The sequence below is a fragment of the Saccopteryx bilineata genome, chromosome 5, assembly GCF_036850765.1.
Source record: "Saccopteryx bilineata isolate mSacBil1 chromosome 5, mSacBil1_pri_phased_curated, whole genome shotgun sequence".
Lineage (NCBI taxonomy): Eukaryota > Metazoa > Chordata > Mammalia > Chiroptera > Emballonuridae > Saccopteryx > Saccopteryx bilineata.
Genome location: NC_089494.1, coordinates 26013417 through 26036803, shown reverse-complemented (window position 1 = coordinate 26036803; position 23387 = coordinate 26013417). Strand labels below are relative to the sequence as shown.

The 23387-nt window shown below is 41.5% G+C and overlaps 1 protein-coding gene across 5 annotated transcripts in view; it reads left to right on the top strand.

Annotated features, from left to right (window-relative positions):
- Positions 1–23387, top strand: part of UNC80 (unc-80 homolog, NALCN channel complex subunit) — a 213369-nt gene that overhangs the window by 169727 nt on the left and 20255 nt on the right. For all 5 annotated transcript variants that reach the window (XM_066278794.1, XM_066278792.1, XM_066278791.1 and 2 more), the window contains 10 exons: positions 2010–2180; positions 6354–6446; positions 7783–7818; positions 8155–8373; positions 13846–14046; positions 16167–16290; positions 17270–17395; positions 18605–18728; positions 19421–19627; positions 22741–22925. In XM_066278794.1, the coding sequence (XP_066134891.1) occupies positions 2010–2180; positions 6354–6446; positions 7783–7818; positions 8155–8373; positions 13846–14046; positions 16167–16290; positions 17270–17395; positions 18605–18728; positions 19421–19627; positions 22741–22925 (1486 nt within the window). The remainder of the gene's footprint in view (positions 1–2009; positions 2181–6353; positions 6447–7782; positions 7819–8154; positions 8374–13845; positions 14047–16166; positions 16291–17269; positions 17396–18604; positions 18729–19420; positions 19628–22740; positions 22926–23387) is intronic.

Sequence of the window (23387 nt, the reverse complement as noted above, 5' to 3'; positions counted from 1 at the left end):
ATTCCAGGATGTTGACGCTGGTCTGAGTTATCAACTGATATGCAAAATGAAAAACAGTTTCATCTCTCTATTAAAATAGGTCTTCTAAAGGCAAAGATGAATGAACCACAGATAACCTCCTTTTATGTAGTGTACCTCCTTGAAAATGCTAGAACTGCATTTCTTTAAAATGTTCCAAGGCCCTGGCCGGTTGGCTCAGTGGTAGAGCGTCGGCCTGGCGTGCAGGAGTCTCGAGTTCGATTTCCGGCCAGGGCACACAGGAGAAGCGCCCATCTGCTTCTCCACCCCTCCCCCTCTCCTTCCTCTCTGTCTCTCTCTTCCCCTCCCGCAGCCGAGGCTCCATTGGAGCAAAGATGGCCTGGGCGCTGAGGATGGCTCCGTGGTCTCTGCCTCAGGCGCTAGAATGGCTCTGGTTGCAACAGAGCTATGCCCCAGAGAGGCAGAGCATCGCCCCCTGGTGGGCGTGCCGGGTGGATCCTGGTCGGCCGATTGTGGGAGTCTGTCTGACTGCCTCCCCTTTTCCAACTTCGGAAAAATACAAAATATATATTGTATTTTTAAACCAAGATTCTGGTTTAACAAGCCCTTTGGCTTCCCTAAGTATATCAACATTAAGCATTTTCTCTTTCTCACCTCCTCAGTCTATCTTGATCTTTTCATGTAATACCTATCAAAGCACCAGATTGTATGCTACCATATTGTTGGTATATCTGTATATAGTACTTTCCAGTGTCCAACATGGTGCTTAATTCTATAAAAGATATAATAATAAACATTTATGAAATGAATGAATCAAACAACAGCCAATTGTTTCAGTTTTTCTATTTCTCTTCCTTGTAATTCCTTCCTTTGTGGTCAGAAAATAGTATGAAAAAATTGAGAATTAGCTATAAACATCATACATCTTTTGCTTCTACTTTCTCTTACTTTTGAGAAAAGTATGGTCTGATAAATTGTTCTAGAGGGTTAATCCTCTGTAAAGACTGCCAGATCTAGGTGGCTTACCATATTCTGATATCAATTCAAGGAACTAAGACTACAAACTCATATCCCATAAAGAACAAGAATATAAATCTTGTCTATCATCCCATCCCAAGTTGCTGGTCCTGATCTAACCAGGGTCACCTCAATTGGTCATACTTCTCAGATCAGTCAATGATCTTATGTTCTTGAGGTGAGTTGTGACTCCAACTAGGTTTGGAGTGAAAGGGAATATGACCAGTGATTTAATAAAAGAGGCCAAAGAGGCCTTGGCTGGTTGGCTCAGTAGTAGAGCGTCGGCCTGGCATGCAGGAGTCCCAGGTTCAATTACTGGCCAGGGCACATAGGAGAAGCACCCATCTGCTTCTCCACCCCTCCCCCTCTCCTTCCTCTCTGTCTCTCTCTTCCCCTCCCGCAGCCAAGGCTCCATTGGAGCAAAGTTGGCCCAGGCTCTGGGCATGGCTCTGTGGCCCCTGCCTCAGCCACTAGAATGGCTCTGGTCGCAACAAAGCAATGCCCCAGATGGGCAGAGCATTGCCCCTGGTGAATGTGCCGGGTGGATCCCGGTCAGGCGCATGCAGGAGTCTCTCTGACTGCCTCCCTGTTTCCAACTTCAGAAAAATACACACACACACACACAAAAAGAGGCCAAAGAACCAGCACCTGTTCATTCAAACTAGTAGAGTTCCAAGCTTAACCCCAAACATCTATAGACCAAGTAATCTATGGAACGTTGGGTAGAAAAATAAAACTGACCTGAGACTATAATATTGTACCCTACTTGGGATATAAAAATTGTTTGGGGCTTACAGATTTACAGTTTACTTCAGGTTCTTAATTTTTCCTGCCTGGTCATAGTCTCCTGATGATCAATTTCTCATTCTCTCATATCCCATTTTAAATCTACTTTTGCTTATCAGTTAGTGTAGAAAAATGTTTGTCTTTTCATTTCTCCATGCTCTTAAATATGGCACAACCAACAAAAGTAGAACACAAAATGTGGCTTGGTTTTTCTTCTGTTGACATAGTCTTCAAATGCTGATGGTCTTGGAGGCGTTAGTCCCGTGTTACCTACAGAAGCTAAAGAGGCAGACGTCCCAGGTGGAGACAGTGCCTGCTGCCCGAGAGGAGATCGCTGCCACAGCTGCTCTGGCGACATCCCTCCAGGCCCTTCTGTACAGTGTGGAGGTCCTTACCAGGTAATGTCATTGGCAGAAATGTCCTCAGCTTTAAACTATATATACTATATTTATCGAAAAGATGAAGAAAAAATATATAATGGCTAAAAACTCCTAAAACCAGTCTTTATTGACAGATACCTGCCCAAACTCAGTCCTTTATAGCTTAAAACTACAAACAATCCCTAAATTGTTTGGATAAATAGTGCTAAGTACTATATATTATTAATTATTGTAACATGATTGCTAAACACACATTTGCATAGTTTGCTAAGCCTCTATGACAGTTTTAATCCAATGCTAAACAAACCTTTATAAAAGATCTAACTTAGTAAATATGAAAATATGTTCAACATTTTTATTGGCTCTCATTTATTAAAATGTCTGCAATTCCAACTAAATATGATTTTATTATTTTACTGTTTGTGATGAGTTTTTTTATTATTATTTCAAAAACTACATCAAAAATAATAATCTGCAAAATTTTATTCTAATACCATAAGTAACAGATTTTCTGTGGGAAAAGATTCGGTAGTGCTGAGAGGGGGCACTGAGATTTGGGACTGGAAGGGTAAATCATCTCCAGAGTTCAGCCCTAGATGAAGTTCTAAGAAGATAGTCCTATCACAGGATTCTAGGGTACAGAAGTGGAAGGCATTGAGGCTGGATTTGGAAGTGTGGCAGGGAGAGCAGAGGGCAGTGATAAAAGACTGAGTGAGAGCAGTGGGGAAGGTGGACGCAAGACACTCTCCAAATGCTTGTCATTCCTTCTACATTCTCACCCAGAATTAGATGGAAGGAGGTTTTCTTCATCAGAGTGGAGATGGGGCAGCCTCCTTCCTGGGTTGATGCTTTTGCTTCTCCATCTCATTTGGCCACACCCTTAACCTAAAGTTCTGTCTATGATTTACCCTCACAAAGGCACTAACTTCCCAGCCCCGTCTTGCTCTGTTCATGACAGAACTAGCTGAAATTCCTTGGTCCCAAGGGGACTTTCTTCAGACGCACCAGCCAGTGAGTGAGGGAGTGAGATTGTGATTCATTATCAGTATATATTTAGTTTCTCATCATGACCTACATTGGCAGTCTAGGCAAGCAATAGGTAGCCTAAGAGCTTTTGGTGACTGTCACTGCTGAAGTGCTCATATGTATGTATGAACACTGCAGAGATGGGCCGCAGTAGAGCAGACAGCCATGGCAGATTGCCAATTCCAATGGGAAATAGTCAGTCCTAAGGTTTGATGATGGTTTCAGAAGAGGAACAAGAACATCTAAGGAAGAAATATCAGACTGACACTCTTCTTTTTGCACCCATCTGGCTATATCACTAGCCCCTTCCTTCAAATAGAGGTGAGAAAAGCAGTCAATTTTCCTCAATCGCCACTTTAGTTATTTCTACTTATATTATGCAATATTGGTGCTGTTCGCCTTTCTATTCTCTTTGATAAGGATAAGTTAATTAACTTATTAACTTACCCAAAATTAACATGAACTTACCCAAAATTCCATGATGAAGTATGGATAGAACTCTGACATCTAAAATTCTATGAGTTTAAATATTCTGATGCATTTAATATTCTGGGGGAGTAAAAAATTAAGTTCATTGTTTGCTTATAATTATTCACAATAAAACTAGCTTTTTCTGTTTTTACAAAAAGAAGATAAGAAGAACCCCATTCCACTTCCACACTCCTCATTTCTTTACTTATGAAAAAATGAACAGTTACATATGTGGTAATACACAAATAAGTATATTACAGTTGTGTTAGTATTAGCTTTCTATTGTGTAATGCACAAACTTAGAGACTTAAGACAAAACACATTTATTATCCACATTTCTGTAGGTCAGAAGTCAGGACAAGCCCAGCTTGTCTCTCTGCTTGGGCTCTCATCTAAAGGTTCTGGGGGAAAAAGTCCACTTCCAAGCTCGTTCAGATCTCTGGCAAAAACCAGCATCATGCAGCTGTAGGACTGAGGTCCTTTCCCTGTCTGACTGCCAACCAGGGGCCACTCTCTGCTTTTAGAAGTCCCTGCATTCCTTCCCATCTGGCCCCTCTTTCTTATAGCCAGCACTGGCACCATGACTCGTAATGCTTCGAATCTTTCTGCCAGAGAAAACTCTACTTTTTGCGGGCTGATGTAGTAAAATTAGGCCTCTGCAAATAAACTCGTTTTTGCCCTATAACATAACATAATCAGTGGAGTAACACCCAGTGTGAAGGTCTTGGGGCCATCTTTAAATTCTGCCTATCACAACAAAGGCACAGGAAGAGAAGGTCTAGTGTGATTGTTACGCGCTTACTCACTTTCTGAACACACCCAGCATACAGAAAATGAGCAGTGGATCAGCATGTCTTAAAGAATTCATACAGTGGATAGAGTGTTGGACTAGGATGCAGAGGACCCAGGCTTGAGCGCAGGATCATCCAGTTTGAGTGCGGACTCACCAGCTTGAGCGTGGTATCATAGACATGACCTCATGGTTGCTGGCTTGAGCCCAAAGGCCACTGGCTTGTAACTCAAGGTTGCGGGTTTGAGCTCAAGGTCACTGGCTTGAGCAAGGGGTCACTTGCTCTGCTGTAGCCCCCAGGTCAAGACACACATGAGAAAGCATTCAATGAACAACTAAGGTGCCACAACAAAGAATTGATGCTTCTCATCTCTCTCTTCCTGTCTGCCTGTTCCTATCTGTCCCTCTCTCTGTCTCTCTCTCTATCTCTGTCACACACACACAGAAAATGGTTCATACAAGCAACTGTTTCAAAAAGTTGCATCATCCCTTCCATGCCTCATTTGCTGATAGAGACACAAACTTTATCTAATACTTGTGAAACCTATAGATATAAAATTAGAAGATTTAAATCTATTTCTATGTGTCTAAATTACTGACTTATAATAAATACTAATTTACTCCCTTCTCTGAGTAGTCTTAGGTATATGATTTTGTTTAAAAAGATACTTTCTTTTTTTATATAAATAAATTTTTATTAATTTTAATGGGATGACATCAATAAATCAGGGTACATATATTCAAAGCAAACATGTCCAGGTTATCTTGTCATTCAATTCTGTTGCATACCCATCACCCAAAGTCAGATTGTCCTCCGTCACCTTCTATCTAGTTTCCTTTGTGCCTCTCCCCTCCCCCTCTCTCTCCTTCCCTCCCCCCAACCCCCGTAACCACCACACTCTTGTCCATGTCTCTTAGTCTCATTTTTATGTCCCACCAATGTGTGGAATCCTGCAGTTCTTGTTTTTTTCTGATTTACTTATTTCACTCCGTATAATGTTATCAAGATCCCACCATTTTGTTGTAAATGATCTGATGTCATCATTTCTTATGGCTGAATAGTATACCATGGTGTATATGTGCCACATCTTCTTTATCCAGTCTTCTATTTTTTTTTATAGTGATTAAAGCCTTTAAGCAAACTCTTGGCCAATACAGCAAGAATCCATAAAAGAGTAGTGTCCTTAACAAGTTCACCAAGTCCAAGTTGGCCCCAACACTATGCCAAATCCCTGAAAAATGCAACCCAACCCCAGTTCAGGCTGTTAGGAGCTGTCCCAAGGAGCAGGAGTCCAGGAAAAGTCCACATCCAGGAAAAGTCCGCATGGCACTGGAATTGTTGTCACAATTCTATACTATGCAGCTCACGTCCAAGTCCCAAAGATCGCTGCTTCTAGCTGGTAATGATTCAGGTAGACTTGAAAAGCCATCTGCAGCATAAAAAGATTCTTTCATTATTTGGTAGTTTCTCACAAAAATGCAGTAGTTGATTATGGTGTTGGTGGCTGAACTGGTATGTACAATATTACCTTTTACTTATTATTTGGAATGGTTAACTTCCTGGTACCTGTAGAATTAAAAAATGTACTCTTAGCTTTCAATTAAAATAGACTTAGAAGTCTGATTTCATAAATGTCTATTTTGCGGTGTCATCTTTTATTACTCAGAACCACATGGAAGAACTTAAATCTTGGTGAGGTTATAGCCCCTAGAGAATTAATTCCCCCTTTAAAGTGTCTTTCAGAACAAAGGCAGAAAAACAGTGTGACAGAAAAGCCCAAAGCTATATAGCTTGTCTTTTTAAGATTCTAACTTAAAACTTATGGGAGCTTCAATAACTTAAGGATTTAATAAATGTTTCCACTTCTGTTGTTGTTTTGTGGTGGTCACTGTCATTGCTGCAGGCCCATGACAGCCCCACAGATGAGCAGGTGTGACCAAGGCCATAAAGGGACCACCACAGCGAATCACACCATGTCGTCTGGCGTGAACACCAGGTAATTCACTGGCTTTGTTCTTCTAGGGTCTCTCAATTTCATACAACTTAGATCTTCACTGTGGGGCATAAAAGGGATCTTAAAAATAGTCAATATTAAGTGTGAAAATTTCCAAAGGAAAAAAAAAGATGAGAGTTTAAAGTTCGAGAAAATACCAAGCCTTCATGTGAAACTGTCAAAGAGAAATCCAAGCCCGGTTCATAAGCTGACATTTGTGTCAGTTGATGTGCACGAACATGCAAGATGTTCTCTGCCTCCTGGGTGGTCTTTGAACTACTCCAGTGTTGTTTCATTTGCCTCCGAGAGAAAAAGGCAAATAAAACAATAATAATCAGGAGGTGGTTCTTCATCCCCAGGGCAGTTATACAGAGTCAACTTTCTTTCATCTGGACAGATTTTTCCACAGATATTTTATCCAAACTGACTTAATGTCCTTCAGTGATGTTTCCACAGTCATTAACAATCTTTCTTGTTTTGTTGTAACCCACACACTAGTTAATACTTTACCTGCTTCATTCTGCCTCTAGTTTAACACACACACACATACACACACAATTTAATTAGCTCCTTTCTCTAAGGAAAAATTAAAATAGGGCAAACCCAAAATCAGTTAGAGAGAAAATTCTTTTTTCTTAGTACGGAATAGTTAGTAGACAGCTCTTAAGAAGAAATTTATTTTCCCGTTTCTCTGAAGCACATTGTAAAGTTGATTCCCTGCTCATCATATATATTTATTTATATTCAAAATAAAACAAATTCCAAACCCAATTGTAAGTCACCTGATGTGATGGTGAATTCATGCCTCAATTTCTTGTGTTCAGAAAGGAAGTAGTTATAGGTTAAGTGGTATTGGGAGCTAGGTTCAACTACTGGATGGAAGGGAGATGGAAAAAGAAGGGGTGACGTCTTATTATTGGTCTGCCATGAAGCAATATATGTCCACTACTGAAAGAAATCTGCCATGTTTCTTCCTCTGATCACCCAAAACAAAGCACGTGGTGTTAAAACTATAACTTAGATTCACGTTCCTTTCAAATCTTTTTAAATTCCCTTACTGGCTACTTTTCATGACTTTGTGGTTTTATAGTATCTGTCTTTCTACAAATTGTATGGCAATGCAACAACTTTCAGAGCAGCTGTAACTGCAGCATGAATGGTAGCCGAATGAAAGATAAAGATTTTATATAAATAGTTTAGGATTCATATGTGTGTGTTTGTGAATTTATCAGAATGTGTAGCTTCTAGGACTTTTCATAAGAAGAAGTCCCTAAGAAGCCCCCGCACAGGGCCTCTGTTCTTGCCCTGTAGTAATGCAGACTGTTTTTTCTGACTCCAGGTACCAGGAACAAGGTGCCAAACTGCACTTCATCAGGTACAGAAGACAACCTTCATTTCATACTAATTGTGACATCTTGTGAGCTAGGTGATGGGTTCATTAGATTTTATTTAACACGTGACACACTATTTCTGGGCAAATCCTCAGGAACTGGCTCAGGCAAAGACACTACAGTTTGGGATGGCGATCTCTTCTAGGATGATACACTCTCCTTATCCTTCGGATGAGTGTCTCCTAGGCCCTGCCCTGATTCATTAACTTTCACACAATACAAGGAATCCCATCTTTTTCTTCAGTGTGATACCCTCCTTTCAGAATTGCCATACATACACCTTTTCTGGCCCCCAGTTCACTTTTTTTTTAATTCCCCAGAGAAAACCTTCACTTGCTGGAGGAAGGGCAAGGCCTTCCCAGAGAAGAACTGGATGAACGAATTGCTCGGGAGGAATTCAGAAGACCCCGGGAGTCCCTGCTGAACATCTGCACAGAATTCTACAAGCACTGCGGGCCCAGGCTGAAGATCTTGCAGAACCTGGCTGGGGAGCCGCGGGTCACTGCCCTGGAGTTGCTGGATGTGAAGTCCCACATGAGGTACGTTCCTGCTCATGCTGCCCGGAGTGCGGATGCAACTCTGGCAGTATGTCTGGGTTGGGGAAGGGGATGCAAGTCCCAGGATAAGAACTAGGTATACTCAGAATGATTTGCTTCCAGTGGCTTGGATGCATATCATGCAGCGCCTGCTGGGAATATGTACCTTAAGTTCATCTAAAGGGACTCAGGATGGACTGGATGGGGGGAGGGTATATATTTTTATTTATATATATATATATTTTAAGCAAGAGAGACACACACAGGGGCAGAGGGACAGACAGAAAGGAAGAGAGATGAGAAGCATCAACTCATAGTTGCAGCACCTTAGTTGTTCATTGATTGCTTCTTATACATGCCTTGCGGGATGGGAGGGACCTCTACCTAAGTCAGTGACCCTATGCTCAAGCCAGTGACCTTGGGCTCAAGCCAGCGACATTAAGGCTCAAGCCGGCGACCATGGGGTCATATCTGTGATCCCACGCTCAAGCCAGATGAGCCCGTGATCAGGCCGGATGAGCCCAGGCTCAAGCTGCTGACCTCAGAGTTTCAAACCTGTGTCCTCAGCATCCCAGTCCACATTCTATCCACTGCGCCACCTCCTGATCAGACAAGGGTGTTGCCCTTAAAGACAGAAAAATAGTCCATATAATTGCTCCTCAATACAAGAGCATGAAAGGGAAATGTCATCACCTGAATTATTACAAAAGTTGCCTTCTTCTTTACTGTGCAGGTTGTAATTTTTCCCAAGAATTAAATGTTTTCTCTCTATTATTTTGCATGAAACATGCACTACCACTTCCTACCCCTACACCACCACCTAAGAATTCAGTAATAAGCCCTGCAGGGAAGTGAGCATAATTTTTTCCATTATAACATCATGAGTTTGTTTGCATAAGCACAGAAGTGGTGTTAATCTTAATTTTTATTTTAATACTTACTCCGAGCCACACTGCTTGGGTCTGAGATCCCCTTCACACAAATTGTGCGCCTTGGTAAACATTCTGAACTGGATGAGGCCAGTCTCATCACTTCCAAATTTTAACTCCTCATATACCCAGGAGAGGACCAAGGGTGTGTCCTGCACGCTCATATTTCACTCTTCCTGTGGAGACGTCTTCTCAGTTGTTACTCAGCACATAGGTTGTGTATTTTCAGATTCCTAAAAGGAATATGATTCAAAAAGATCATCTATTCAGATGTTGTAAAGGATCATAAAAACTCCTGGGAAAGGAAAATTTCACAGGTAACAAAATATTCACCAGGAAAGTTTTGGACATCTGTAAAGCTAAAGCTAGAGTGGGGTGCTAGCCATTTAGCAATAACATTGCAGTGTGGCAAACACACCAACTTCTGGATTATTGACCCTTTTTTTTCTTATGACTATCCCTGGCAAATTTAGAAAGTACTAAGTGAGGAAATATGAGCAATGTGTGGAGAACACAGGCTCTTTCTCCTCCATCTGATTTCACACTGCCGAGTTGCTGTCACACACCCGGAGCTCTGGAGCTTAGTACCGTCCACACCCCCCACTGTGCACTAATGGGGAAGAGTTTACTTCACACTGAGAATTTCAGCTCTTAGCTAGGAAGGGGGAGGAAGGTCTGAGTCTTAAGTTCTTGTTGCCATAGCAGCTCAGTGCTCCATTCAACCCATCCCCCTTCCTTTCCCACTTACCATGGCTAGCGGATCTAAGTAATTTTGTCAACAGAGCGTCACCACATTCCCAGAATCAGAGAATGTCTACTACCAACAACAGTTTTGTGGGAGAAAGGGGAAAAGATCCCTAGAAATGAGATGAAGCGGGGGAGAGGGGAGGGAGAGAGAGAATCATGATCATGGGTTAGTAACTGTCCTATATCTTGACCATCTATATCTACACGTCTTAAGGCATTTGGAGGGAGGGGAAAGGGTGAGTCAAAGAGGCCTGGAGCTCCCTCTAGAGTCCAGACCCTATTAAAGGTTAAATGAGCTGTAGTTGAAATGATTTAGCTTGGTGCCTGGTACCGAGTTTATACATAGTCCAGTAGATAGTAATACTAATGCTGGACACTGGGGATATAAAATAATGTCCTGATCCTCAACATGATTATGGTCTAATACAAGAAGCACACATAACAAAACAACTTTAATGCAATGTTGCAAGTAATGTATATCACATGTGCATTTATGTATTTATCAATTTGCAAAGTACTTAAGGCAACTTAGAAAATTACACGATACAAAGGGATAGAATATAAAAATTAGAGTCAGAAAAATTATCAGGTAAATAAGTATGTTCATGGTAAGTTTAGCACATGAAATCTATATGACTTGATTGTATTAGATGCTCATCATGAATCACAAATTTGACTTTGAGCTTCTGAGTTATCAAAGCGATGAGGGGGTAAATTATCAATTTAAAATCACGGTGTCCATAGGATAAAAATACAAAGAACAAGAAATGTTTCCTGGTTGGTGTTTGTTAAAAGGAAAGAGTAGTGTGGTAAGCAACGTCCTCAACAACAACTCATAGTAGATAAAGTGCCAATTTCACTTGACTGGATGCCCGTGTGCACTGAAAGCTGCCATAATGTCATAATACAGTTCAGCAAGAGAATCTCTGGAGAGCCAGGATGTCTCATCCAAGAGCACAGTTATTTCATGGCCTGGGTCTGGGGGAGGGGAGGCAAAATTTTTACTGCCAGGTAATAGTTAGACTAAATATCCTCTATTCATACAATTTCTCACAACAAACTTTTGATAAAAATGGACCTGCCATTTTTTCTAGCCAGAGATATTCTATAAGGCTGAGTAGGGGCAGATCTATATGCTTTGACCCTATACCAATCAAAGGATATAATTAAGATTTTCGCTTATAAATTATGTACACACTTTGTTATATGTAGAAATCAGAGCTAAATATATAAGTTTTAGAATTGTGGGCACATAGGTCATAAGAATGAATAATATCACTCAAGGAGAGAGGGCTGAGAAAAAAAAGTGTAATGAGATGATATAAAGATACAGAGCATATTTGCAAGAAGTATTTGATTCGAGCTCAAGAGCTAAGGAGCAGTGTTGAGGTAATGTGTACTCTTGTGTTTGCAAAATACATGGTTATTTGACTACAAGGCTCTCCGGAAAAACAGGCTTGATTAGATAGAGTCTCGGCCCTGAGGGAACCCAGAGCTGTCAAACAGCAGGGCATCAGGAGGGTCAGATCTGTAAATATTCTCTCTCCTCCCCTCCCCACCTCGCTCCCACTCTCCTCTCTCCTTCTTTCTCTCTCCCACTCAGTGGAAAAGTCCCTCTTTTTCTTATTGGGAAAGGATGATAGGAATGTTTATCATCAAGAAATTACACAATAATAGAGCAAAGACAGTGTGAAAGGACACTTTTGTTTTATGCTCAAAGAAAATTCATTTTGTAACATGGCCAGGGATTTTAAAAATTCAGGTAATAATGTGTAACATGACTCAAATTCAGGTCTAAATATTGTTTTCAAGCTTAAAATAGATTGATAATTTCCCAATGTTATCTGTAAAATAACACAGAAAAAGAAATACAGACACAGAGATCCATGCTTACCTGTCTCACACACACAACCTGGAAAGGAGAGAAGCATTTTCAGCATGGCGCACTTGTGAGAAAGAGAGCAAAGAACGTACCGGCTGTTTTCAATGATTTCCTTAAAACACACGTATTCATGCACAATTTCCAAAGGGATAATGTGAATGTTCAGTCTGGAGAGGGAACAAGTGGGGATGCAGAGACAGTGACTATTTCACAGAGAAGATGGATTGAATTTATGCTTCCAGGTTAAGCATAGGAGAAAAAAGCTGAGGGCATTTGGGGATCTAATACAAGGAGAACTTCTCACGGTGTAAACCTCCAAAGATGGGATGAGCTGCCTCATGCTGTAGTGTATTCTTCATTCGTGGCACTAGCCAGCTGGGGCAATTAATTGTAGAGCAGTCCCTGCATCAGAGATGCAGTGGCTCCGCGGTGATTCCCAAACCACAGTGCCTGTCCGGTCTCCTGGGGAGCTCTTAAATGGTAGATCCTTTAAAGCAGTGGTCCCTAACCCCCGGGCCATGGACCGGTACCAGTTCATGGGCCATTTGGTACCGGTCCGCAAAGAATAAATAATTTACATTATTTCCGTTTTATTTATATTTAAGTCTGAATGATGTTTTATTTTTAAAAAATGACCAGATTTCCTCTGTTACATCCGTCTAAGACTCACTCTTGATGCTTGTCTCAGTCACGTGATACATTTATCTGTCCCACCCTAAAGGCCGGTCCGTGAAAATATTTTCTGACATTAAACCAGTCCATGGCCCAAAAAAGTTTGGGGACCACTGCTTTAAAACATTTATTCTATCTCTCTTGTAATCAAAAGGAAATTTCTCCTTATTAAAATGTTATAGTTAATATATGAGAAAAGGAATGATAAAATATTGCCATTGTGCTACTTCTAATGAATTAATGTATCTGTCTGATTAATGATGGCTGCTGACGCCATAAAAAAAGTGACAGCTAGAAATCACATGCCTCGTGATGAAAGTACACATCACCCGTGAAGTACACCTGCCAGGAAATCAAACCCAATCTGATCTAGCCCCTCGACCTAACTACCAGTTGAATTAAACATGGGAGACATGGAATAGATTAAATGACACAATGGAGATTTCATCAGTTAAATCTGGAGTGCAGGACAGGCTGTAGAACAAAAAGCTAATTTCTTTGACAAGTAAATTCTAAGATGTCAAAAAAAAAAGATTACAAGAAGGGGAATCTACAAGTTAAAAAGACTTAAGAGACATATCAACCAAGTGAAATTGATGGGCCTTATTTTATCCTGATCTGTTGCTTTAAAAAGTTTATTTAAAAATTATGAGATGGCCTGTCCTGTGGTGGCGCAGTGAATAAAGTGTCGACCTGGAAATGCTGAGGTCGCCGGTTTGAAACCCTGGGCTTGCCTGGTCAAGGCACATATGGGAGTTGATGTTTCCAGCTCCTCCCCCCTTCTCTCTCTCTCTCCTCTCTCTCTCTCTCTGTCTCTCTCTCTCTCCCTCTCTCTCTCCTCTCTAAAATGAATAAATAAAATAAAAATTAAAAAAAATAAAAATAAAAATTATGAGATAATGTGCCAGAATGTTCTTAGTTCAGGGAATTGGTATGTTGGAAAAAGGGTGATTAGTTTGGTGCTGTGTGGGAAATATTTCATTGTGACATTCTAAGCTTGTTATTTTTTAACCTTTCCACTGATTTGAGGGGGCTGGAGTAAGGGGGAGAGAGAGACAGAGAGAGAGAAGCATCAGCTCCTTTCACTGACTTGTTCTACTTAGTTGTGCACTCATTGCTTGCTTCGTGTGTGTGCCCTCACCGGGCAGTTGGACCTGCAACCTACGGCACAGAGTAGACCTTTACCCACTGGGCAACCTGGCCACGACCTCTAAGCTTATTCTTAAAAACAAAAAAATGTTTCAGGTTGGCAGAAATTGCTCACTCCCTTCTGAAGCTGGCACCGTATGACACACAGACAATGGAGAGCCGGGGGCTTCGACGCTACATCATGGAGATGCTACCAATTACCGACTGGACAGCCGAGGCAGTGAGGCCAGCCCTTATCCTCATTTTAAAGAGATTGGATAGAATGTTCAACAAAATTCATAAGATGCCTACTCTGAGGTAAGGAGGCTTCCTGGTCAGCTGTTGATATAGCAAGCCTCAACGTTAGGGTTTGTCCATTTTTAAGGTGGTGGATTAATCTGGAGTTGAACCAATGGCTTGGAAGTTTTCCACTGGAATATGTGCATAAATAATCAGATTTATGAATGTATAGGTAGCAGGGTCTCTATTTTGAAGAAATAACCTATTTTTTAATTTCTAAGCTATTATGTTCCTTATCTGACACACATAAGGAATTTGATATGTATCCTTCAATTCCTTTTGAAAAAGGATATGCCTTATAAATAAAACAACTACAGAGAGAAGGCAAATTAATTTGGTGTTTGAAAAATACTGTATTTAATTTATTTCTATGAAGCAGTGTAGAGAAATGCCAAGCTTTACAATAATCAGCCAACTAGCAGCTTAAAACACTTTAGGATTGATAACAAATACCAACTTTCACCGTTTTGCCTAATTCCGGTGGCACTATTGTAAATGAACATCATTGCCACGTAATCTCCATTAGTGGCCTGACATATGCATTGGTAGCCTTCCTATGAGCAGATGCCTCTGAACCAGTCTACCTGCAGAGCTGAGCCCAGTTTGGAAAGCTATAGCCACAGTGAGCAGATAATCCAACTGAAAAATGAGCATTTTCTGTCCATTTAAACCAAACCCCAAATCATTGCAACTCTTGCCTTAAGCATTTGTAGCAGTTAGTGTTCAATTTGTCAGAACTTTTCCAGGTTTTAGTCTGCGTTTTTCTTCACTTACGTAGCCATCTGAAATTGTTGAATTTACTTTAAAAAAATTGAAAGATTTTATTTTAATAATGAGTGGTTTGTTCCTATATTCTTTTATACCATGACGATAAATACTTATACATTATTCTTAGTGGCATAAAAGCACTCCTATTTTCTTTAGTGGTTCCAATGAAACATTTGGGCCTATTGACAAATGGCCAAACTCTTGTAAGTCTTACAAGAGTGTGTTAAATAAATTTTTTTCTTAAATAATTTTGTATCTTAAGATGTTTAACATTTCCATAGGATGAATCATTTGTTGATTTGTTGTATAAACTAAGCCCATTTTATACATATATATATATGTATATATATATATATATATATATAAAATCATGCTTCCTAGAAGTAAATTTCTGGATTGATACTTTGACTTGATTGGTTATAGGGCAGTTTACTTGGGGTCATGCTGTGAATTTGGGATTGCCTTGAATTTAATTTCATCTGGTAATCTCAATTCAATAAGAGAAATGTTGATAGAACTTGACCTGGGAGTTACTTGGGCTTCATGGATGTCAGTATATCCCCATTTATGAACATTTCCATTTTGTTATTACTGATATTTCATTTTTGGTAGGAAATATAAGCTTAGAAATTATCTCCAGGATAATATTAGGAAATAGTGTTGATAACAGTAAAGCCCAATTTGTTTATTTGGGGGCCATAGGGATGACTCTTTTTGGTGTATCAGTTGCAGACTGGGCTGACTTTTATTACTGAGAATCCTCTGTTCATTTAATCGAGTTATGTATACCACCTTTAATATCATCAAAGAAAGTAGCCACAAAAGTATCATTTCTTAGGAGGACAAGAACGAATACTTTCTAAATAAACTATTTTATTCTAATGTGATCTTTTTGACAGGAGTTAAGCCAAAAAAAAATCGAGTAGTAGTCAGGTGTGAAAGCAGATGAGATCAACTGTAGTCTGCTTAATCGATTTCAGAAAAGCAACCTGGTCAGGCTAGTTCTATTGGGAGTAGTCACCCCTGTGAGGGGGTTCCTAAAACAGTAGTCTCCTACCCTCTCTCAAAGTACAACCAGGGAACTTAAAATGCAACCCATTCATCATTTCTGTTTTCTTCTTCAATAGATTTTGTCTCATTAGTCGAGTGGGGCGGGCGCGCCTCTGCCACGTTTTCAGTATCTTCCTCCCTTCCCAGTGTGCTCTGTGCTTTTGGAACAACATGGGTAAACTCCATCCCGTGTGAAGCACTTTGTCGTCTCAGACACCCATCCCGTCTTAGATGGCGCCAGAACCACTGTCTTGTTCACTTGTTTCAGACTGTCTTCAGAAGGGAGCCAAGCTGCTAATGGCTCCTATATTGTATTCCAGGCGACAGGTTGAGTGGGAGCCTGCCAGCAATTTGATTGAAGGGGTTTGTTTGACACTTCAGAGGCAGCCAATCATATCCTTCCTGCCTCACCTTAGGTCACTGATCAATGTCTGTGTCAATCTGGTGAGTAGCCAAGTGGCAATCTTATGAAATTTTGCAAAAATTAACTCTGCTATTGACTTCTCTGAATTGAAGATTTACAGGTCAACCACTTTGTGCTCCTACCTACCCATGAAAACAGACGGCTCAGGTGACACTGAAAATAGTGAGGTACATTGCAAGGTGGTGCGTGGGGAGATAAAGGGGTCCATCCCTACAAAGGTGGGATTTTGGCGTGCTGCTTCCCACGCACTACTTTGACAATTCACCTCTTCACGTTGCGCTGAGAGTTGAGGGCTGCCAGTTGGAGAGTGGGGTGGCGGAGCTGAACAATTGGCTGGATGTTGAGGTAGTCTGGGGTGGGACAGTTTAAAATGCAAAGAGACTTTTTTTCCCCCCATTTTTAGTGCACAATGACACTATGAGTTGGCCAGTCTAGGATTTATGTTGAAGCAAACAATTTTTTTAATCATTTATATACTATCTAGAGTCTGGTCCTGACAAGGTTTTGTACGATGTGGAAACCGTGTTAGAGCATTTCATTGAATGGGATCTGCTGCTTACCTAGTTGAGCCATAAGTCTGTAGCTGGAATGCCTAGTGCAAATAGAGCTGTTACCATCCTCATCGTTGTCAGTATTTGCTCCATCAAAAAATGTTGGCTGCATTCCTTTGAATCCACAAGTAAGTATGTCCAGTGTCCTGATTAGAATAGTTTTTGGCTCATCTCTCATTATTTTAGCTGTAAACAACATTCTACAAAACCTTGGCTGAATCCAGTGTAATGTTTGATCTGACTGACTTCAGACATTCTGTGCCTCAGAAAAGAAGGCAGCAACAAGCAGATTGAAAATAACATGCCCAACCTTCAAACAATTATTTTTATTATTATTATTATTACTATTTTTTTTATTCTTATCATTATTATTGAATGAGAGTCCCATACAATGGTTGCATGAAATTGCAATAGTCAAGGCTGGTCATGTGCTCTGTTTGTATTTCAGGTGATGGGAGTGGTAGGACCTTCCAGTGTTGCTGATGGATTACCCCTTCTTCATCTCAGCCCTTATCTCTCACCACCTCTGCCCTTCAGCACAGCTGTTGTCCGGCTTGTAGCATTGCAGATACAGGTGTGACTGCCTTACCTGTTTGTCACGCTCATTAAGTTGCCAGTTGAGGCACCGGATCATGGTGTTCTCTTTTCGTTTTCTGCAAAGGCTGGGCAAAATCTGTGAAACAGAAGTGTGAACGTCTCCAAACTTTTACAGGTTTGGAGCTTCAGCCCTGAGCTTGTGCTTCTGTAATTCTTCCTGAGATCTCAAAAATAGCAGAGTCTTTCAGTCCTGCCACAACCTCGGGAACCACATCTGTCATTTAAAATGTTGCAGGTGCCTTAGGAAAATAATGGCTCACAGATACTCACCTCACAATTCTTAATTAAAACAGACCATAATATTCAAAGTCTAGTTTTAAATTATTTGTAGAAAGAATTGCAATCTAAAATTCTTTCAGATGTTATTACTAGACTTTGAATATTTTAATTTTCTCTAATGATTGTGGATTGAATATTGTGGGTGCTCTTTTTTATGCTCCCAGTTATTTTATTTCTTAAAATTAACATGATCATTCTCAAAGCAAAAAGGGCAGAATGCAAATTGCCCTGCTTGCCTCTGTCACCTAACTTTAGCAAGTGACAAATCATCAGAAAGCTCTGTGATCAATGGGAAGTATACAACTGATATAAATGGGTAACTGACCCATCCATATTCTGACAGCCATGCTTGATGGTCCATCATCCAGAGGATGGGAAGATGATGGAATTAAGTAAGAACTGTGGCTATCATGCAGAAGGGAAAGAGTGATATCCCTAAAGCAAGTTGGGTATAGAGATCATCTCTTTCTTTCTGTATTGCTTATTGCTTTCTGGCCCGGGGAAGGCCTTATGCAGTGTTGAGAGGAGTTTTCAATAACTTTCAAATGGAACAGGTGGCAAGCTCTTATTTTCTTTCTTTCCTTTCGTTGTCTCTAAAATATTTATTGGTGGACCCATGGAGAAAATGAATGGGGAAATGTGGTTGTTTTGTACCAGACCATAATTTTTCACTTACTATTCAAGATGTTACTGTTTTTTTTAGGAATATAGCTCTCAGTTATGTCAAGCAAATAATGGTAAAGTATCAGTTTGGGGTGAATCTTGTATGGTGCACGGACAACAATTGAACTCCTAGTTTACAGGAGCAACCAGCAGGGAGTCACCGTCTCCGTCATGCTATGTTAAAACAAATGTATTGAATGGGTTTGGGGCTCAATTAATCTTCTTTTCTATTATTGCTGCACAGGCTTTAAAAGAAGATTTCCCTTTAAGCCATGTGATCTCCCCATTCACCAATCAAGAGCGAAGGGAGGGGATGCTTTTAAATCTACTCATCCCATTTGTGCTCACAGTAGGATCTGGAAGCAAAGGTCTGATTAATTTAACTAAAGGAAATTTATCGTTGTTGTTCTGTTCTCTTAAATGTCAGGCTTTTATTTCTCTTTCTTTTTCCCATGAAGGCTATCCCTGAAGTCATTCTGAATGATTTAAACAGGATTACCTTGGGAAATAGATTTTTTTTTCTTTCTTTTCAGTTTAGCTACCCTGGGTCAAGATTTTCTCTGCTCTACTTCTTAGAAGATACATTCCATTTAAAATCATTTCAGTCCAGCCAAAATCAGGAGACCATTGTTTCCATTAAAAAAAGTGATTTTAATTGAAAAACAGTATGATGTGAATTGACTGGTGAACAGACTTTATATGCTATAGCCTCTAGGTTTAGCATAATCCTTCTTGGGGGGTTTTTCTTTTAGGAAAGTTTGTTTCAAATGTAAAGACTGTACACTATGAGTTCATGAGTATTTGAGCGGGAAAAAGAAAACAGGTTGATATGGTAAGCAGGAGATTTGGCTAAAACCACAGCCCTCGGGTGCTGCCTCCAGAGAAAGCAGTACCAGGAGCATCGGTACTGTCCGTAGGAGAAGCTGGACTGTGTGGGGAGCCGCCTGAATTTCTAGGTTGGAATTGGAAAGAGAGCGGAACTTTTCTGGTCTGATGTGGAAAGTCTACCTCGTGACTTGTTTTTTCCTTCCGCTTCCCTTCCCCAAACTCTGCCCCTCAGATAGCCCATGGCTGGAGCAGCCCGAGGTGCAGCTGTTGCTGCAGACAGTCATTAACGTGCTCCTGCCCCCACGGATCATCAGCACGTCCAGGAGCAAGAACTTCATGTTGGAGAGCTCGCCCGCCCACTGCTCCACCCCGGGGGACGCAGGGAAAGACCTGCGCAGGGAAGGGCTGGCGGAGTCCACCAGCCAAGCAGCGTACTTGGGTGGGTCCCTTCTCCCTCTCCCCTTTTCTCTCTCTCTCTCTGTAGACAGGTGCATGTGTATGTATGTGTGCATGTGTATGTATATGCATATACATATGTACTTATTTAATTAAGTTCCACTTTGCCTCAAAAAAATATTTTAAAAGACTTCAATCAAGAAAGTATTTAAGAAATCTATTTGAGCAAGTTAGAAGCATCACCCTTGCAGAAGAGTCTGGTTTCCTTCAATAAACAGACGGCAGAAAACAAAGTACGTTCATCTGTGATGCATAAATTAGTTGGTCATTTTTTATGAATGTCTGGGCCTGTGGGGAAGGCATCTGCAGGGAGAATTCCTCCTTGCTGACTCAGTATGAGATCACTAATGAGGTTATCATCAGTATCTGTTATCAGATCTAGACTCAGTCTAGTGTATGAGGACACTGCATTGCACAACGCACGGGGTCTGTTGGTCTGGCATCTATGTGAATGAAGCCCCTAGAGTTGGGCAGTTCATATCCTGCGCAGGAAGACATGTGGTTTTGCAATATATAAGTATATTATGCTCCCTACTAGCTCATTCTCTTCCCTTACATTATCATCTTAAATCTCCATCTGGATCTTCATGCTAGTAAGGCCAGCCACCTTGTTATCCCCCTTCCCCTCTACTCCTGCTTTCCCGTTCCCCTGTCCCTGCCTTTAACTTGGTCCCCATTCATGCAGCACGGGAAAGCCCCGGCTTGGCCCTGAATAGACTAAGCCACGGGGAGCAGATCACTCTGGCCACAACCCTGACACTAAGGAACATGACAACAGAAAACTTTAAAGGAGGAAGATGAGAAAATCTTGCCTGACATTTTTCAATTCATCCAAGCAGATCTTGGTGGAAAATATAAGATGAATACCCACACACTTTTAAAAACAGGTCCTTGGTGTTTGGAGTGTGTGATGTGTTTGGACTGCATCTTAAAGGGATGCATTTGAAAATGATGTGATTGACAATGAGAATGAAGAAAAGGAAAGAAAAGATGCACGTGCACAAGACCTGCCCGCGTGGGCCTTGCTTGCCAGAGGCGTGAGAACAGAGGGCTCAAATAAAATCTAGATGCTGAGACAAAGCCCTCTGTGAGGTTTGGGATTCTACAGAGGACGATGGAGAAAGAGGGCTTCACATGTAAAACAAGGCTAGGAGAAGACACTTCAGTGACTACTTTTAGTTCTCTCTACCGTCTCCTTGTGAATGAAGGCAGCTCCTTTGGTCACTCAGTCAAACTACTGTTCTATTTTAAATTTATTTTTACATTTATTTTCAGCATGAATGTGCACTCGACAGTGTTTTTCATTCTTTATGTTATTATTATATTGCACCCTCATAACAACTCTAAAAAGTAAATATGTCATTTTAAGAGTGAAGATGCTAAGGCCCAGAAAGGTTGAGTAACTTACCTAAAGTCACACAGTAAGTCACATAGATCCAAATTTTAAATCCAAGCCATCTAGCAATAGAGTTCCTGCTCTTGAGCCCTTTGCTTCTCTGTTTCTGTGTTGGGCTGATGGAGGTGAAGGTGGAAAGAAGCATGGTAGAAACCCTGGGACAGTCAGCGAGCACATAACAGTAGAAATGTCACCAGGGTCAGGGTAGTAGTGTTGCTTCTTTTTTTTTTTTCTTTTTCTGAAGCTGGAAATGAGGAGAGACAGTCAGACAGACTCCCGCATGTGCCCGACCAGGATCCACCCAGCACGCCCACCAGGGGCGATGCTCTGCCCACCAGGGGGCGATGCTCTGCCCCTCCGGGGCGTAGCTCTGCCATGACTAGAGCCACTTTAGCGCCTGGGGCAGAGGCCATGGAGCCATCCCCAGCGCCCGGGCCATCTTTGCTCCAATGGAGCCTTGGCTGCGGGAGGGGAAGAGAGAGACAGAGAGGAAGGAGGGGGGGGGTGGAGAAGCAAATGGCCGCTTCTCCTATGTGCCCTGGCCAGGAATCGAACCCGGGTCCCCTGCACGCCAGGCCGACGCTCTACCGCTGAGCCAACCGGCCAGGGCCAAGTGTTGCTTCTTGTTAATTTGTTTGGTTAGTTGAGGGAGAGGAGTTGAGATGAGTATTAACTGTGGAAAGTGAGATTTTGAGGAGGGAAATGGGTAAAGAAGAATCTTAAAACATCTCTTTCTGAGTTATATGTCATGATTTTCTTTGAAAAATGACCTAAATAGATGGTCAAGGCATGTGTGACTCTTGAGGGCTTCAGGGAATTGGATTTCTGTGTGTCTGGTAGTTGGTGCGACAGGCCTTCAGACATGATGACAAAGGCCCGGGTTCCCTAGCCTGCCACACAGCAGACTCTGGGAAGAGCTGGTGGTAGACCAAGCTCCCACCAATATTTGACATCTTTACAACATTCTGGTGGGTCTTAACACACTGTTTGGGAATTCTGCTTCTGAGGAAACAAAAATGTAGATTGTGACAGGGCTGCCGGAATCTGGGAGGAAAGAGATATTGTGAAAGAAATCCAGCAGAGCTTAGTAATAGACATGATGTACAATGTGGGGGTGAGGGGGGAGGGGTGGAGGTTTTTTTATCTGGAAGGATACATTCAAACACACCCGTGGTTACCTCTGGGGAGCAGTTAGGGTGGGGTCCAGAAAGAGAGCTGAGAAGGCGAAAGACTTCTTAACTTAGTGCATTTCTACATGGTTTGATTTTGCTTTTAATAACAAGAATATATTATGTCTCTGCTTTAAAAAAAATCTTTTAAAACACCCATGTTTTAGTTTAGGGTGTGAGTAATATGCTATTACCATAAAGCCACCATGACAAAACGTTTGGAAAGCAAATATTAGCCACACCTCATGTTATGACACATTGCCCTTTCCATTCTATGAACTGCTTTGCAATGTATTTTCAAAAAATAGTAGGTAAATGCAGCTAAGAAAGATACATGTGCTCTCTGACTCAGAATCTAAATATGTCTCCCATGTCTTCATGTCTGAACACTCTCACTAAGGAGTATGTGTAAGTTTTTGGAGAGAGTTTAGAAATTTGGAAACTTTCTGATGCATCAAGGGCTGTGGGTGCGGGCAGGCTTCCTCCGAGGCACGGAACGCGGACTCATTCTTCTCTCTTCCTGGTGTCAAGCACTGAAGGTGATTCTCGTCTGCTTTGAGAGGCAGCTGGGAAGCCAGTGGTACTGGCTGAGCCTCCAGGTGAAGGAGATGGCCCTGCGGAAGGTGGGCGGCCTGGCCCTGTGGGACTTCCTGGACTTCATCGTGCGGACCCGAATCCCCATCTTCGTGCTCTTGCGCCCGTTCATCCAGTGCAAGGTGTGCTGTGTGCTCCTTCTAGAGGCGAAAAGCCCCCTGGACGAGTTGCTCTCCAGATTAAGGCGGGGTTAGGGCCGCAGTGTTCATGGGGTGAACTAGAGCTAGTTAGCAGGACCTGTGAATATGATGCTGATCCTTCACAGTCTATTTAACAATGCCTTCTCCCCACTCACTCCTCCCTCGCCCCCCCCCCCCAAAAAAAAAACCAATCGACCCAGAGGAGGGATCTGGACAAAGGTCTTCCTTCAGTGGCATGACTGAGATCTGACTTTAAATAAACATGAGAAAGATGGGACAGGGAAAGCATGTCTTTCCTCGGAGACCCTCAGTATTTGTTCTACCTCAATTTATTCCTTTAACCTATTTTTCTTTCCTTTTATTCTTTTTCATGCCCTGATCACCTGGGGCAGTGATTCAAAGCAATGTATTGATTAAGCACGTCCTGTATAAAACACTGTTTTA